The 15373-nt window shown below is 37.4% G+C and overlaps 1 protein-coding gene across 1 annotated transcript; it reads right to left on the bottom strand.

Moving 5' to 3' along the window:
- Nucleotides 1-10965: 10965 nt before the first annotated feature.
- Nucleotides 10966-11830, bottom strand: LOC100852878 (transcription factor JUNGBRUNNEN 1; the record flags this gene model as incomplete). The annotated part of the gene is made up of 3 exons (XM_003634757.1): nucleotides 10966-10977; nucleotides 11047-11421; nucleotides 11528-11830. Coding segments are annotated over 3 exons (690 nt in total), but the record flags the coding sequence as incomplete, so codon positions are not given.
- Nucleotides 11831-15373: the final 3543 nt, after the last annotated feature.

Here is a 15373-nt window from a genome sequence, read left to right as displayed (position 1 = left end):
CCTTGCAACCTTAACCTTCTTTCCATTTTCAAAGCCTTATTGTCCTTGTGATGCCAATGTCAGTCTTAAGGTTATATTTGGTTCTAAACAAGGATTAAAGGAAGAAAAAAAATATTAAGAAAAATAATTTTTTAATATTTAATTTTATCATTAAAAATATTTTTTAAAAATTAAATATGATTAAAATTAATTAAAAATTTATGCATTTTTTAATTATTTGAATTTAATATAAAAAAAGTTAAAATAAGTGAAATGAGTTTGAAGTAGCATATAAACATAATTTATTGATTTTAAGTCTAGTTTTTTACTTTCATTTTACTTTTTTTTTTTCTCATGTTTTCCATTAGGAAACAAAGTAGCCTAAAGTTCAAAAAGGGTTAGAACCCTCAACACTTAAAATACCTTAAAAAGTAACTTCTAAGTTTCCATTCCAAGGAGTAAAATGGGTTTTCCTTCCAATGGGGAATCTTCAATTACATGGTGAAGACAATATCAATTCCTCCCATGATGTGTATTAATTGTTCTCGAAGGGACCTCCCTAACTTTGAAGAACTTCTAGTAACAAACGTTAAAGAACAAAGAAAATAAGGTCAAAACTTGCAATTGATATAAACATTAAATTGGAGTTCAAAGTGCTCAATATCTACATAATAGGGAACTATACTAAAGTCTTGAAAAACTAATTACACAAATATAATATAGCAACGAAAATTATTGAGAGAGCTAGCTTGAGAATAAGAAAGACAACATGAGGATGGTAGCTGAAAATCCCTCAACTTCTCTTCTTCTTTGGAGCTGCCCAAAAGCCTCATTCCCAACTACTATGAGGGATTTTGTAGGTCCAAAATGTTGTCTCAAAGGTTTGGTGATGTAGGACCATATACACTCCCAAAAGCCAAAGCTAAGGGGATAGAGGTAGTTTCATATAAGGCCCAACCAACATCACTAATTAATCAATTTGGAACATTGACTTCCATTCATCTTATGTCAAACACCCTCATTTAGTTCTTGATGTCCATATCAACAACTACTAGGTAAGCCAACCCAAATATCGGTCTAATATTAAATGATGTCAAACCATATACACTCCTAAAAGTCCAAGCTAATGGAGGATAGATGTAGTCCCACATGAGGCCCAACCAATGTTGATAATCAACTGATGTGGGACAATAAACTTCCATTTGTCCTATGTCATTTGGCTAAGTGGTAGCATCTTGGAAAGCAGTTGGCGGTCTAATAAGTGGTAAACAAAGAAAACATGCAAGCCTAGGAGAATTCTAGTGTCTCGAGAGAAAGCACACCTTGAAGATTGTACCATTTTTTATAGTGTGAATTCTTTGCTTTGGTTTATGTCTCTTTGTCCCATTTTCACTTTCTCATGCTTGTAATTTTTTTTGCATTGGGCTCTTTCATTAACTGATATAAATAAGCGAATTCTTCCAATGTATAAAATAAAAATTCCAATTTGTACTCCACATGGAAAGTAAGAGAGTTGGGGGAGAAGAGAGTTTAAGGTCGAGATTACACTTACAATGTGATTTTTGTCCCAATTGACGTTGTGATGACCTAAAAGTTCACTAAGTTAGTGAAGATACAGTATTTTAGAAAGTGACGGTTTGCAAAGTGAATAATGAGTGGAACTACCTTTAATAAAAATACTGCTAATTTTATGGAAGTGACAATTTGCAATGTGAATAACCAATGGAACTACTTTAATAGATTAATATAAAAGAATGGCTAGTGGGCCCCAATGCACCACTTATTTCAACTACTAGCTTCCCTCTTGCATTGTTAAGATAGGTATTTTTGTAATTAGTCTTGATTTTTGTTCTTCAGGGCTTATTTGGCTATGTGATTAGAGAATAGTTTTTTGGTCATATAAACAAAAAGCTATTTTAAATTTCATAACAATATTTAACTATTGTTCTTTATTTTAAATTTTTGAAAATAAAATAAAATAGATAACAATTGTTAGAGAATAAATAGAAATTGTTTTCACCAATTTTTAAAAATAAAGATACATTGATCGAATAGATGACTAAAGCTTAGAATTGATAGCAGTTTAATTTGAATATGACTATTGGTAGCGAATAAGATAGAATAGGTAATTATTCCATTAGGCCTTTATGGTAGAATCAATCAAGGGTCTTAAGAAACAATTTGAAACTCAAAAACCGATTTAATTAGTATTAAAAGGTCATAAAACTCAATAATATTAAAAAGTCATACACTAAAATTTATTTTAAATGACTTGACTAGTTTATTCTTTGCATATAATTATATTTTTACAAATTATGTTCATTAGGAAAATAAACTTCAAATTAAGTCAGACTTAATGGCTTGGATTCATTCATGAATCTACTAATTTTTAAAAATAACTTGAGACTTAAATAGTGATTCAATTAATATTGTAAATTTAAGAGTAAAAATTGATCTAAAATAATTCACTTGTTTCTTTTATACATAAAACATAGCTAAACGAGCCCTTATTTTTTAGTAGGTTTTTTTTAATTATTATTATTATTTTTTTTGAATTTCTTTTGCAAAAGAAAGTTGAAATTTAAATGCATATGAATCAAGAAAACTTTGATTGAACTTGGGAAATACTTAGATGTTTGTCAATAATGATTTATCTTTGATGGTCAAAGTAGGTTTTGAAAGAAATCTACTAGTAATGATCAATAGTATAATGGACAATCTGCCATTAATAAATAACACTCTGCCTTTGTTTGAATCTAGAAAGGGAAATAAACAATATAACATAAGATCATCCAAATTTTGAAGTACAACTTAATAAACTATTTTTGTTAAGTTGAAAATTTTATTCCCATCATCCTAATTTAGGACTTTGTGTACTTTTTTATAATTTACATTCATTTGAAGATTCAAACTTGCCATAGAATCAACTTGGGATTAAATAAATAAGTATGGTTCAATGATTGAGAAAAAAAAAGTCATGGATTTACATGAAAATTAGAAATAACATTAATTTGAAAATAACTTTAAATTGATAATTTAAAAAGAATTGTTTTCCAAATAATAAAATTATTTTGAAAAATAATTTTAAATTTGAGAATTTAAAAGGAGATCAGATGTTGCTTAATCTTTCTTTTCAACACCTAGTGTAAGTTCCTTTCAATATTGCTCCACTCTTCTTAATTTATAAGGTCAAACTTATTACTACATCATTAGTACAGTACCCACATAAATGCATTCAGATGGCTTTTGAAATTTAGCTCCGTTGATTACTTTAGGGCACATTTTTTATTCCTTAGTTTTTATATATTTGTTAGCTACAAAACAAAATATAAGAGGTAACTTGGACTTGGTAAGGATGGTTGAGTTCGTGGAGGAAATGGATGGATTTAGCCTTCAGGGGTTAGGATGTCGAGTGCTCAAGCATTTGGTACCTTGCTTGAGTGTTGGAAACGCTCAAGTGGCAATTGGGGGCGCTTCAGCACAGCGTGCTGGGAATGCTTAATGTCACAAGCTGATCCAAATGAGCCTCCCCATGGCCTTATATAGAGCCAGGAAGCTTCTGGAAACTCCTAGAGTGGGAAGAGTGTGGAAGGTTCTAGAGAAGTCTGGAGGAATCCACACAATTCTACACCATGGTGGAAGGCACGAGAGGAGTTCGGGGCTTTCTAGAGAAATCTAGAAGACTCTTGTATATACTTGTATATAGGCTTGTACCTAGAACATTCTAGAATAGTCTTGAGTTGTAAGGAACCCTCCAAGGTTCTAGAGAGTTCCATTGGTGCCTATAAATAGGTGAGGGCCTCATTTGGCCAAGGCACCAAGCAAGTGAGCTTCTAAGCACTTGTAAAGGCTTCCTTGAGTAATAAGAGCTTCCATTATTTAAAAGTTGCCTCCTACAACTTCTCAAGCTTCCGAGTCGTGAGCATCTTAGCCTAGCAAGCTAAGTGTCAGGGGTAAGGCTGACTTAGCAAGATCAAGTGTCTTGATTTGCCTAAGTGCCGCACGAGCTTAGGAAATGACTAAGTCCGTGACAAGTGGTATCAGAGCGCGGCTACGAAGCGGGCATAAGGGAAGCATGTCGGGCTTTAACGTGGAGGAGACTAGCGAACAAACCCGTGGGAGGGAGGCCGAGCCTACTGCACGGGATAGGGGTAGAGGTAAGAAGGATACATCTCGTGATGTTGTTGCCAACATGGAGGCAAGGTTAGCCAAGGTGGAGCTAGCCATGGCAGACACCTGGGAAGGGGTGGACTTGATCGAGCAAGGCATGGAGAAGGGCTCAGAGGATCTAAGGGAGCAGATCCAAGACCTTCGCGAGGGGGTGCTGGTCTCGCAAGTTCAGCCGGTGTCACACGAGGAGTTCATGTCCTTCCAAGACAAGGTCATGAGCATGTTCGCTAGTGTGGAGTCAAGGATGGAGGCCTTGACTGCACGCATGGAGGCCCGAGACCAAGAGATTCGACAAGAGCTGGCCATCTATAAGACCGCTGTATCAGCACGAGTCATGGCCACTCATGAGGCACCAAGGGTGGAGGTGCCCAAGCCACACGCGTTCAGTGGCAAGAGGGATGCTAAGGAGTTAGATAACTTCTTGTGGCACATGGAGCGCTACTTTGAGGCCATCGCACTAATGGATGAAGCCACTAAGGTACGCACCGCGACCCTTTACCTCATTGATAATGCTACTCTATGGTGGCGTCGACGGTTTGCCGACATAGAGAGAGGGACGTGCACCATAGACACATGGGATGCCTTTAAGAGAGAAATCAAGAGGCAATTCTACCCCGAAGACGTGGCTTACCTAGCAAGGAAGAGTTTGAAGCGTCTCAAGCACACGGGCTCGATCCGTGAGTATGTCAAAGAATTCTCTACTCTTATGCTTGAGATACCTAACATGGCTGAGGAGGAGCTGCTGTTCAACTTCATGGACAACTTGCAAAGCTGGGCCGAGCAAGAGTTGAGGAGACGTGGTGTCCAAGACCTAGCCACGGCCATGGCAGTAGCCGAATCCTTAGTGGATTATAGAAGGGGAGACTCCTCCAAGCCCAAGCCACCATCTAAGGGTAACCAGGCCAAAGGCGGGGGAGACAAGAGGTCGCAAGGCCATACCTCTAAGGAAGGATCAAGCAAAGGCCCTAGTGGCAAGGATGGCAAAGGCAAGGACAAGCGAAAGGAGTTCACGCCTAGGACCAATTGCTTCATGTGCGATGGTCCACACTGGGCACGGGACTGCCCTAAGAGGAAGGCTTTAAATGTTATGATCGAGGAGAAGGAGCAGGAAGGCGATGCTAAGATGGGATCGTTGCAGCTCCTAAATGCCCTTAAGGCCAAGCCGATGCCTAAGACGCCTCAAAGCAAAGGGCTGATGTATGTGGAGGCCTTGGTGAATGGGAAGGCCACCAAGGCCCTGGTGGACACAGGTGCCACTCACAACTTTGTCTCGGAGGATGAGGCAAGAAGGCTGGAGCTCCAAGCATCCAAGGAAGGAGGATGGCTCAAGGCAGTCAATTCAGCCGCCAAGCCATCACATGGAGTAGCTCGCGGGGTGACTATGCACATCGGTTCGTGGGAAGGAAGGGTCGACTTCACAGTGGCACCCATGGACGACTTCAAGATGGTGTTAGGAATGGACTTCCTACAGAAGGTCAAAGCCGTGCCACTACCTTTCCTACGCTCAATGGCTATCCTAGAGGAGGAGAAGCCATGCATGGTCCCTATGGTCACTGAAAGTACGCTCAAGACCCCTATGTTATCCGCTATGCAAGTAAAGAAGGGGTTAAAGAGGGAAGAGGTGACCTACCTCGCCACCCTAAAGGAAGAAAAGGATGATGGGTCGGGAGAACCCATGCCTAAAGAAATCAAGGGGGTCCTTGATGAGTTCAAGGATGTGATGCCGCCCGAGTTGCCTAAGAGACTTCTTCCTAGGAGAGAGGAAGATCACAAGATTGAGCTGGAGTCGGGAGCCAAGCCCCCTGCTATGGGGCCATATAGGATGGCACCACCTGAGTTGGAGGAACTAAGGAGACAACTTAAAGAGTTGCTAGACGCGGGGTTCATCCAACCATCCAAGGCTCCCTATGGCGCGCCGGTCTTGTTTCAAAAGAAACACGATGGATCCCTACGGATGTGTATTGACTACCGGGCACTCAACAAGGTGACGGTGAAGAACAAGTATCTCATCCCGCTCATTGCTGACTTGTTCGATCAACTTGGAAGGGCAAGGTACTTCACGAAGCTGGATTTATGGTCAGGCTACTACCAAGTCAGGATCGCGGAGGGAGATGAGCCGAAGACTACATGTGTGACCAGGTATGGCTCATATGAGTTCTTAGTAATGCCTTTCGGACTCACCAATGCCCCATCAACGTTCTGCACCCTCATGAACAAGATCTTCCACCCATACTTGGACAAGTTTGTGGTGGTGTACTTGGATGACATAGTCATCTATAGTAACACTCTAAAGGAGCACAAAGAGCACTTGAGGAAGGTCTTTAAGATCTTGAGGCAGAACGAGCTATACGTAAAGAAAGAGAAGTGCTCGTTTGCTAAGGAGGAAGTGAGCTTCCTAGGGCATCGCATCAGGGATGGCAAGCTGATGATGGATGATAGCAAGGTGAAAACCATCCAGGAGTGGGATCCACCAACCAAGGTACCTCAACTCAGATCTTTCCTTGGTTTAGTTAATTACTACCGGCGATTCATAAAGGGTTATTCGGGAAGGGCCGCTCCACTCACTGATCTTCTTAAAAAGAATAAGGCATGGGAATGGGATGGAAGGTGCCAACAAGCCTTTGAGGATCTAAAGAAGGCTATGACTGAGGAGCCAGTGTTTGCACTATCCGACCACACCAAGGTCTTTGAGGTACACACAGATGCCTCAGACTTCGCTATTGGGGGAGTCCTTATGCAAGAAAGGCACCCAATTGCATTTGAGAGTCGCAAGCTAAACGACGCGGAGAGGCGTTACACGGTGCAAGAAAATGAGATGACCGCTATCGTTCACTGCTTGCGCACCTGGAGGCACTATTTGCTAGGGTCTCACTTCATAGTGAAGACCGACAATGTGGCCACTAGCTACTTCCAGACACAGAAGAAGCTGAGTCCTAAACAAGCTAGGTGGCAAGAATTCCTGGCTGAGTTCGACTATACGCTGGAGTATAAGCCAGGAAGTGCTAATCATGTGGCCGACACCCTAAGTCGCAAAGCCGAGCTAGCGTCCATAACGAGTCAGCCCCAAGGAGACATAATGGATCTTCTAAGGAAGGGATTGCAACATGATCCAGTGGCTAAGAGCCTCATCGCCCTGGCTCATGAAGGAAAGACTAAGCGGTTTTGGGTGGAGGACGGCCTACTCTACACAAAAGGGAGACGACTCTACGTGCCTAAGTGGGGGAACATAAGGCGGAACCTGATTAAGGAGTGCCATGACACCAAGTGGGCAGGGCACCCTGGGCAACGACGCACTAGGGCACTACTCGAGTCGGCTTACTACTGGCCTCAAATACGGGATGAGTTTGAGGCCTATGTGAGGACTTGTATTGTGTGCCAACAAGACAAGGTGGAGCAGCGACAACCTAGAGGCCTGTTAGAGCCACTACCTGTAGCAGAACGCCCATGGGACAGCGTCACCATGGACTTCATTATCGGGTTACCTAAGTCGGAGGACAGTGGCTCTATCATAGTGGTGGTGGACAGGTTCACTAAGTATGCAACCTTCATAGCAGTCCTGACTGACTGCACTGCGGAAGAGACGGCGAGGCTATTCCTAAAGCACGTAGTCAAGTATTGGGGATTGCCGAAGTTCATCATCAGTGATCACGATCCGCGTTTCATTGGGAAGTTTTGGACGGAGCTCTTCAAGCTTATGGGTTCGGAGCTTCACTTCTCCACAAGCTTTCACCCACAGACGGATGGGCAGACCGAGAGGGTGAACGCTTTATTGGAGCTGTACTTGAGGCACTTCGTGAGTGCCAACCAGAAGGATTGGACTAGGTTGCTAGATATAGCCCAATTCTCATACAACCTACAAAGGAGTGAGGCGACCAACAAGAGTTCGTTCGAGCTAGCCACATGGCAGCAACCGTTAACTCCTCACACTCTAACGATTGGCTATACGGGGAGAAGTCCAGCGGCTTTCAAGTTCGCGAAAGGGTGGCACGAGCAAGCTGACATAGCGCGCTCATACTTGGACAAGGCCGCTAAGAAAATGAAGAAGTGGGCTGACAAGAAGCGACGACACACGGAGCATAAGGTAGGAGACATGGTGCTTGTCAAGCTCCTTCCTCAACAATTCAAGTCCCTAAGGCCGGTGCATAAGGGCCTTGTGAGGAGGTATGAAGGACCCTTCCCCATACTTGGGAAGGTCGGCAAGGTGTCCTATAGAGTCGAGCTGCCCCCGAGGTTGAAGATTCATCCTGTTTTCCATGCAAGCTACTTGAAGCCCTATCACGGAGACAAGGATGATCCAAGCCGAGGGTTGTCTAAGAGGGCACCTACAGCGGTCGTGACCTCCTATGATAAGGAGGTAGAACACGTCCTCGCAGATCGGGTCATCAGGAGACGAGGGGTACCTCCTACTACGGAATACTTAGTGAAATGGAAGGGACTACCAGAAAGCGAGGCTAGCTGGGAGCCAGCAAAGGCACTATGGCAGTTCCAGGAGCAGATCGAGCGATTCCGGGCAGAAGGCGCGACGAGGACGTCTGCGGCATAGGTGGGGGAGAGTGTCACAAGCTGATCCAAATGAGCCTCCCCATGGCCTTATATAGAGTCAGGAAGCTTCTGGAGACTCCTAGAGTGGGAAGAGTGTGGAAGGTTCTAGAGAAGTCTGGAGGAATCCACACAATTCTACACCATGGTGGAAGGCACGAGAGGAGTCCGGGGCTTTCTAGAGAAATCTAGAAGACTCTTGTATATACTTGTATATAGGCTTGTACCTAGAACATTCTAGAATAGTCTTGAGTTGTAAGAAACCCTCCAAGGTTCTAGAGAGTTCCATTGGTGCCTATAAATAGGTGAGGGCCTCATTTGGCCAAGGCACCAAGCAAGTGAGCTTCCAAACACTTGTAAAGGCTTCCTTGAGTAATAAGAGCTTCCATTATTTAAAAGTTGCCTCCTACAACTTCTCAAGCTTCCGAGTCGTGAGCATCTTAGCCTAGCAAGCTAAGTGTCGGGGGTAAGGCTGACTTAGCAAGATCAAGTGTCTTGATTTGCCTAAGTGCCGCACGAGCTTAGGAAACGACTAAGTCCGTGACATTAAGCTCCTAGTAAGGTTGCTTGAGTATTGGAAACGCTTAAGTGGCCATTGAGGGTGCTTGAGCGCAGCTTACGCTTGAGCGGCCCTTAAGGGTGCTTATGGTACCTGCTCAGCCCGTGTGACCATATCTACTGGAAACGCTTAAAATTTCTATTTTAAATTTTTTTAAATATCTATTTTCCTTTTCCTTGATATACAATATGTACATAAAAATTTGTTTCCAAAATAATTATATTTTTAATTTCTATACAATTTAATTTTTATGTCATTATCTTCAATTAACTTAATCATACCTATTTGTGTAATCCAAGTTAATTCTGCAGCAACCTTGATTTTATAAAAATAGTATAAATCATATAAAAATACGCAAGGTCCATGAATGAAATAAAATTGTCAATATAATTAAATAATGCAATCACATTATATTATGATTCAATGTTATTTCGCATACAAGATCAAACCAAATTATAAATTAATTTTGATAAATAATAGTTAATAAATTTATAAATGTACGTAACTACTGCCTCTATAGGAAAACCATAATTGGCAACCCATGACCCACCATCTCCATGCATCATTGCTCCATCAGTCTCTTTCCCACTATGGTACCTGCTCAGCCCGTGTGACCATATTTTTTTCCTCCTCTTTCCACATTCAAAAAACAAGCCACTGCTTCAGCCCACCTTGGGTATGTAAAACGTAACCCTTGCCACTAGGGCAAGTTGCCCTTAATTATTTATAATCACATATATTAAATATATGCTGATTGTGTCAATTAAAGCTTTTCCAAAACCACTTAAATATAAAAATAAAATTTAGATAAATCAATTAATTTTAATTATCTCATGATATAAAAACATGGTGATAATTTTTATAATGAATAATTTTACAATAAAAAAATGTATATAAATATAAACTAATAAATAAGTCATAAGCATTTTTAAACAAAAAAAAAATTACATAAATCATCTTCTTTTTTTATATCAATATATCTATGCAATATTTTTTCTAGTAAAACAACTTTACTATTTATATTATTATTTTTATTATTTCTTAAAAAAATTTATAATATTTATATAAATTTTGATTAATTTTCATTTTATCAAGTTTTTTTTTCAAAATTTTCATCAATATTTATGATATTTATGATTTTTATGTAAAACCTAAGGATTGATATTTTCGTTATTTCAATATTTTAATCATTGAGTGTGACTAATGAAAGATAAGAAAAATATACAAGACACCAAAAATTTTAGAAATTTAAGAAGGCATTATGATTAATCCCATTAAGATACACAGTAAATAATGAAAATATAGAAATACCAAGAAAAATACTGTAGCATCCTATGTCAGTATACATATACATCTATCTGTTTGTGTATCTATCTGTGTGTGTGTGTGTTTTGACTATATAACTAAACCTAGAGCTATTTATGTGTGTGTGTGTTGACTTTATAACTAAACCTAGAGCTATTTATGTTTCTAACAGCTAGATGGTGAAGCCGGCCACTGATCAGGGCCAAGGTGTTGGTAGGTTTACATTATTAAATCAGCCCCCAAATCCAATCTTGAAACCCCAGCAGCCTCAAAATCTATCAACTTGTGTGGTGACCATGATTTCCATAAATTAATTTTCCCAATATGACCACACTAATTCTGCTAAAGATGATGAACAGTAAGTTACTAGAAAGAGAGCAATATTCAACCACGAAATTAGTTTTATGCATACATCAAACAGTAATCTGCACCCCCAGTTGAAGACCATATGTAACTGAAATTCAGTACTAATGCATAATTTTAAAATTATTCACAGATGATGGATCAAAAGAAAGCTCCATGACTGATACGATCTCACCCCAATTTCCATGTGCAAAGAACTCCCTAGCATCGTTACTCAAAATGCTTGATGAACATGACTCTGGTTGTGAACCTTGAACAATCGAGCTCACCTGGCCTGCGGGCAGTGGGTTCCCTTCATAAATGTGACTACCAACAGGCTTCTTCCCTTTATGAAGAGAAACTGGAGCCCCAGAACTAACGTAGCCTTCCCAATTTTCTGGACTCATATCACATGTTTTAGGTTTTGAATTCGTTGGGTTGCGTTTAGCAGGTACTTCTCTCCAATCTGGTGTGTACCTTCTATGTGGCACATTTCGCTTAAAAATTCGACAAAGTGTCCATACTTCCTACAATCCCACAAAGCATAACACAAAATTAACCAACGTACTAGAGATTTTGAGGAAATGGTAAATTCAATGGTACATATATATTTGGGAACTGTTTTTTTCTTACAGCTTCTTGATCAGCAGCCTTGGCAGTGGGGAGAGTAGCATTTTTCTGGTCTGCGGGGAGGCGGAACTCATGCATCATGCAATCAGATTTGGTGCCTTTTCCTGTACTTCCACAATAGTATACTAATGATTTCTTTAACCAAATGCAGTCACCACCACGGCTGTGTCCTTCAACAGAATATATTGGCTTGTCTACGCCGGTTGTTTTCCAAAATCCAGACCCCGTGACTCTATTGAGTCTTACGCTATTCCTATATTTTCTCCCTCTTCTGCAAAAGAAATACCACTCTTTGTCTGTAACAGTTCAGCTATTTTCTGCATATTTACAAAAAGATAGTTATGAGAGAGAGAGAAAGAGAGAAGGAAAGTTGGATCTTCATTGTAGATGTCATAAGAAAATACTCAACTGTTAAGATATATCCATATAATTTTCTAGGGTCAGCAAGATGAAAAAAGCTTGAATAGGAATGAATGGTTAAGCTCAATATATAAGAGAAACCGCATGCATAGATCTTCTCAGGATTTGATGATGGTTAAGCTTAAAAATTGTCTCATTAAAATGATAATCTACACAACATGTCATTTTAGCTTTTAAGTGTATAGGTAGACTAGTCACTAAATAAAAACTTCTGGTTTTGTAATGTACATTCATATAACCTTTTATCCCGGGGGACCAAGTGGGTCTTAAAAGATTCTTTTGGATCTATCATTGTATAAAATGTCATTCACATGGAATCAAATACTACTAGTGACATAGTATAAACTCTTCTGGAGCCTTTAATTAGGTTTCTATTATCTAATGTAGTATTAGCATTGTTTGTCATCAATGTTGTGCAATTAATGAAATAAGAGTTTCATCAAAGTAACAAGTCATAAAAAATTGTCATAAAGACTTCGTCTTTATAGAGTTAAATAAATATTATCATAGAGAAAAAGTTAAAATCAATGGAAAAATATTAGTTATCAATGATAACTTAACTTAATAAGTTATGTAAAAGCAATGAGAGCATATATAACACAATAAAACAAATATGAAAAGATAATTTAAAGTTATATATTTTGTAAGTATCTCACACATTTGATTTTGTAAGTGTGGAGCAATTTATACATGAAATAACTAGGAAGTATTTCAATAATCAAACTAATTGTAATGATGGATCAAGGTATGAGAGAGATCCATGTACCTTCAAGTATAAATAAAGAAAAGAATTTAAATGATAAATAATAAAATGTGAAATAAACTATAAAATATTAACAATAAACAATGTGTTAAAAAATGATAACAAAGTAAACATATTTGCAAAGAACTAAATAAAAACATAACGTTTAATCATAACAAACATTTCCATCACCAATTAGATGGTCAATTTTCTCATTAGGATTCTCAAAGAAATCCGAAACATCTAAATGGGTTAGATCCACTTGGTCATTACTATCAATGAAGTTCATTTCAACTTCCTTTCCTTTTATTGATGCTTGGTAAACGTCAACCAAATGTTTGAGCGTACAACAAGTACGCGACCAATGTCCCTTCATACTACATCTATAACACTTATTCTCATAGTTCTTAGGAGGTTTATCTTATAAACACTTCTCATTTTCTTGTTTTACCTCAGTATTATTCCACTTCTAGTGGTGCAATGAGGCTTTCATTTTCTGAGAATTTGGTGAATTAATACTACAAGAACCATGGTATCGGGAATTTCTTCCACGATCACGACCACGTCCTCGTCATCGTCCACGAGTTTGGGACAATATTACATTCACTCCAGGGAATGATTCAGATCTAGTTGGACGAGACTGGTGATTTCTCATCAAAAACTTTTTTTTTGTTAAACCTTCATGGAGATGATGACGAAGGAAAACTAGTGTTTTTACGCAATCCTACAGGGATGCTTGATTTCTTTCTTTGATCATAACTCCAAGATTCATTGACAATTTTGTTTTGAATAACTTCTAGTTATACAAGAGAATTAGAAATTCTATGCATAGCTTCTGGTTATGAAACTATTGTTAATAAAAATTGTTTTCCATAATTCCTGTTGTGAAAAATAAGTGAGTACAAAATAAAAAATTAAAAGCCAATATTTTTCATAACTTTGAATTATGATCATTTTTTCAAAAACAAGAAAATATGCAAATTTGTACATAGCTTCAAGCTATGAACTATTTATGTATAACTTCTAGTTACACAATATAATTAAAAGAAATTAAAAATAAAATAAAAGTTAATATCTTTCATAGCTTCAGGTCATGATTATTTTGTCAGAACAAGAAAATATTTAAATTTGTTCATAATTTCAGGCTATGAACTATTCATTTGGTAGATTTGTGCATAGCTTCGGGCTATAAACTTTCATTATGTAGATTTGTACATAGTTTTAGGCTATGAACATTTATTTAATTATTTACTTTATAGCTTCTGACTATAATATTGTTTGGTGTAACTTCTAGTCATGTATTTGTAATTTTATAATTTTCTCTATAACTTCTGGTTATAGGGATTGCATATATTTTTCATAACTTATGGTTATGAATTTATCTTATAATTTATAATTTATCTCATAACTTCTGGTTATAGGGATTGTACAAATTTATATATTCAAATAAAATAAATGAAAATAGAGAGTCAAATGGTGATAAAGTAGAAAATCATGATATAAGTTTATCACATACCTTTTTGTGAGAAAGAAAGAGAGAAGATCTTTCTATTTCTCTAAAGAGAACGCCTTTCTTATTTCTTTGAATAGAGAAAAATCTTTATATTTCTTTTATAAAGACTATTCGTACTGATAACATGTTGTAAAATTATAAAGTGAAAGGAGAAGAAAATAAGAAAGAGAAATTAGAATATTGGAAGAGAATAAAATAGATTTTCATTAGAGGTATCTTTCTTTTATAGGAAGTCACAAAGAGATATACATCAATATGGATGATCATCCACAAGTTCTTATAATCTGATAAATTCTCATATTTTCTAACATCATGATAATTTTTATATTTTTAGTAATTAATTAAATAAAAATTTTTATTTGATTATAAAATTATTATCTTTTAATATTTTGTTTATAGGATAACTTTTAATATAAATATATTAAGATATTTTAAAAGTTAATATATATATTACACCACTTAAAATAAGATGAGTTGCACTCCTCAACTTAGCAGAAAATAAAGTGAGCTTTGATCACGTTTGATCGTCTGACCAGCGTTGGAGCTGGGGGCAAAAAACAAGGTGAGCTTTGACTGCGTTTGATTGGAGTTGGCAACAATTTGTCAAAAAAATGCCAACAAGAGATATTTTCCCTATTTCACATATTAATCGATAAATGCCCGAATTTCGGCAAAACATGTCGATTTTTTTGGATATTTATGCCCTTTGAAATTTTGATCCCCTGTTTCATTTTCATGACTATCGAAACGTGATATTTCGACTAAATTTTATCGAAATTTATGGAAATTTTCATCCATAATTGATATAGGATACTAGAATATTACCATTATTAACATTTTCACAAAATCATAACATTATATTTATAAAAATATGAATATGTGTCACTCATCATCCTAAACTTATCATATTTAATCAACTCTAAAATAAATCAAGGAATTTTAAGATTGAAGCTTCAAAAAGCGTGAAACAGGCAAAATAAATAAATATGTAAATTATGATGAAAATACATTTTGTATGAGATTTTATATTTACTTAATACATGAGATTTAAAAGAATATCATAATCTAAAAAAAAAAAAAATATGATAATTGAAAAAATATTTTTAAATATATTGTAGTTGAAAAAAAATCAATTGAAAGTTGAATTTTCAATTGAATATGGAAATTGATTTTT

The sequence above is a fragment of the Vitis vinifera genome, chromosome 19 (assembly GCF_030704535.1).
Source record: "Vitis vinifera cultivar Pinot Noir 40024 chromosome 19, ASM3070453v1".
NCBI lineage: Eukaryota > Viridiplantae > Streptophyta > Magnoliopsida > Vitales > Vitaceae > Vitis > Vitis vinifera.
This window is presented reverse-complemented; position numbering and strand designations above follow the sequence as displayed.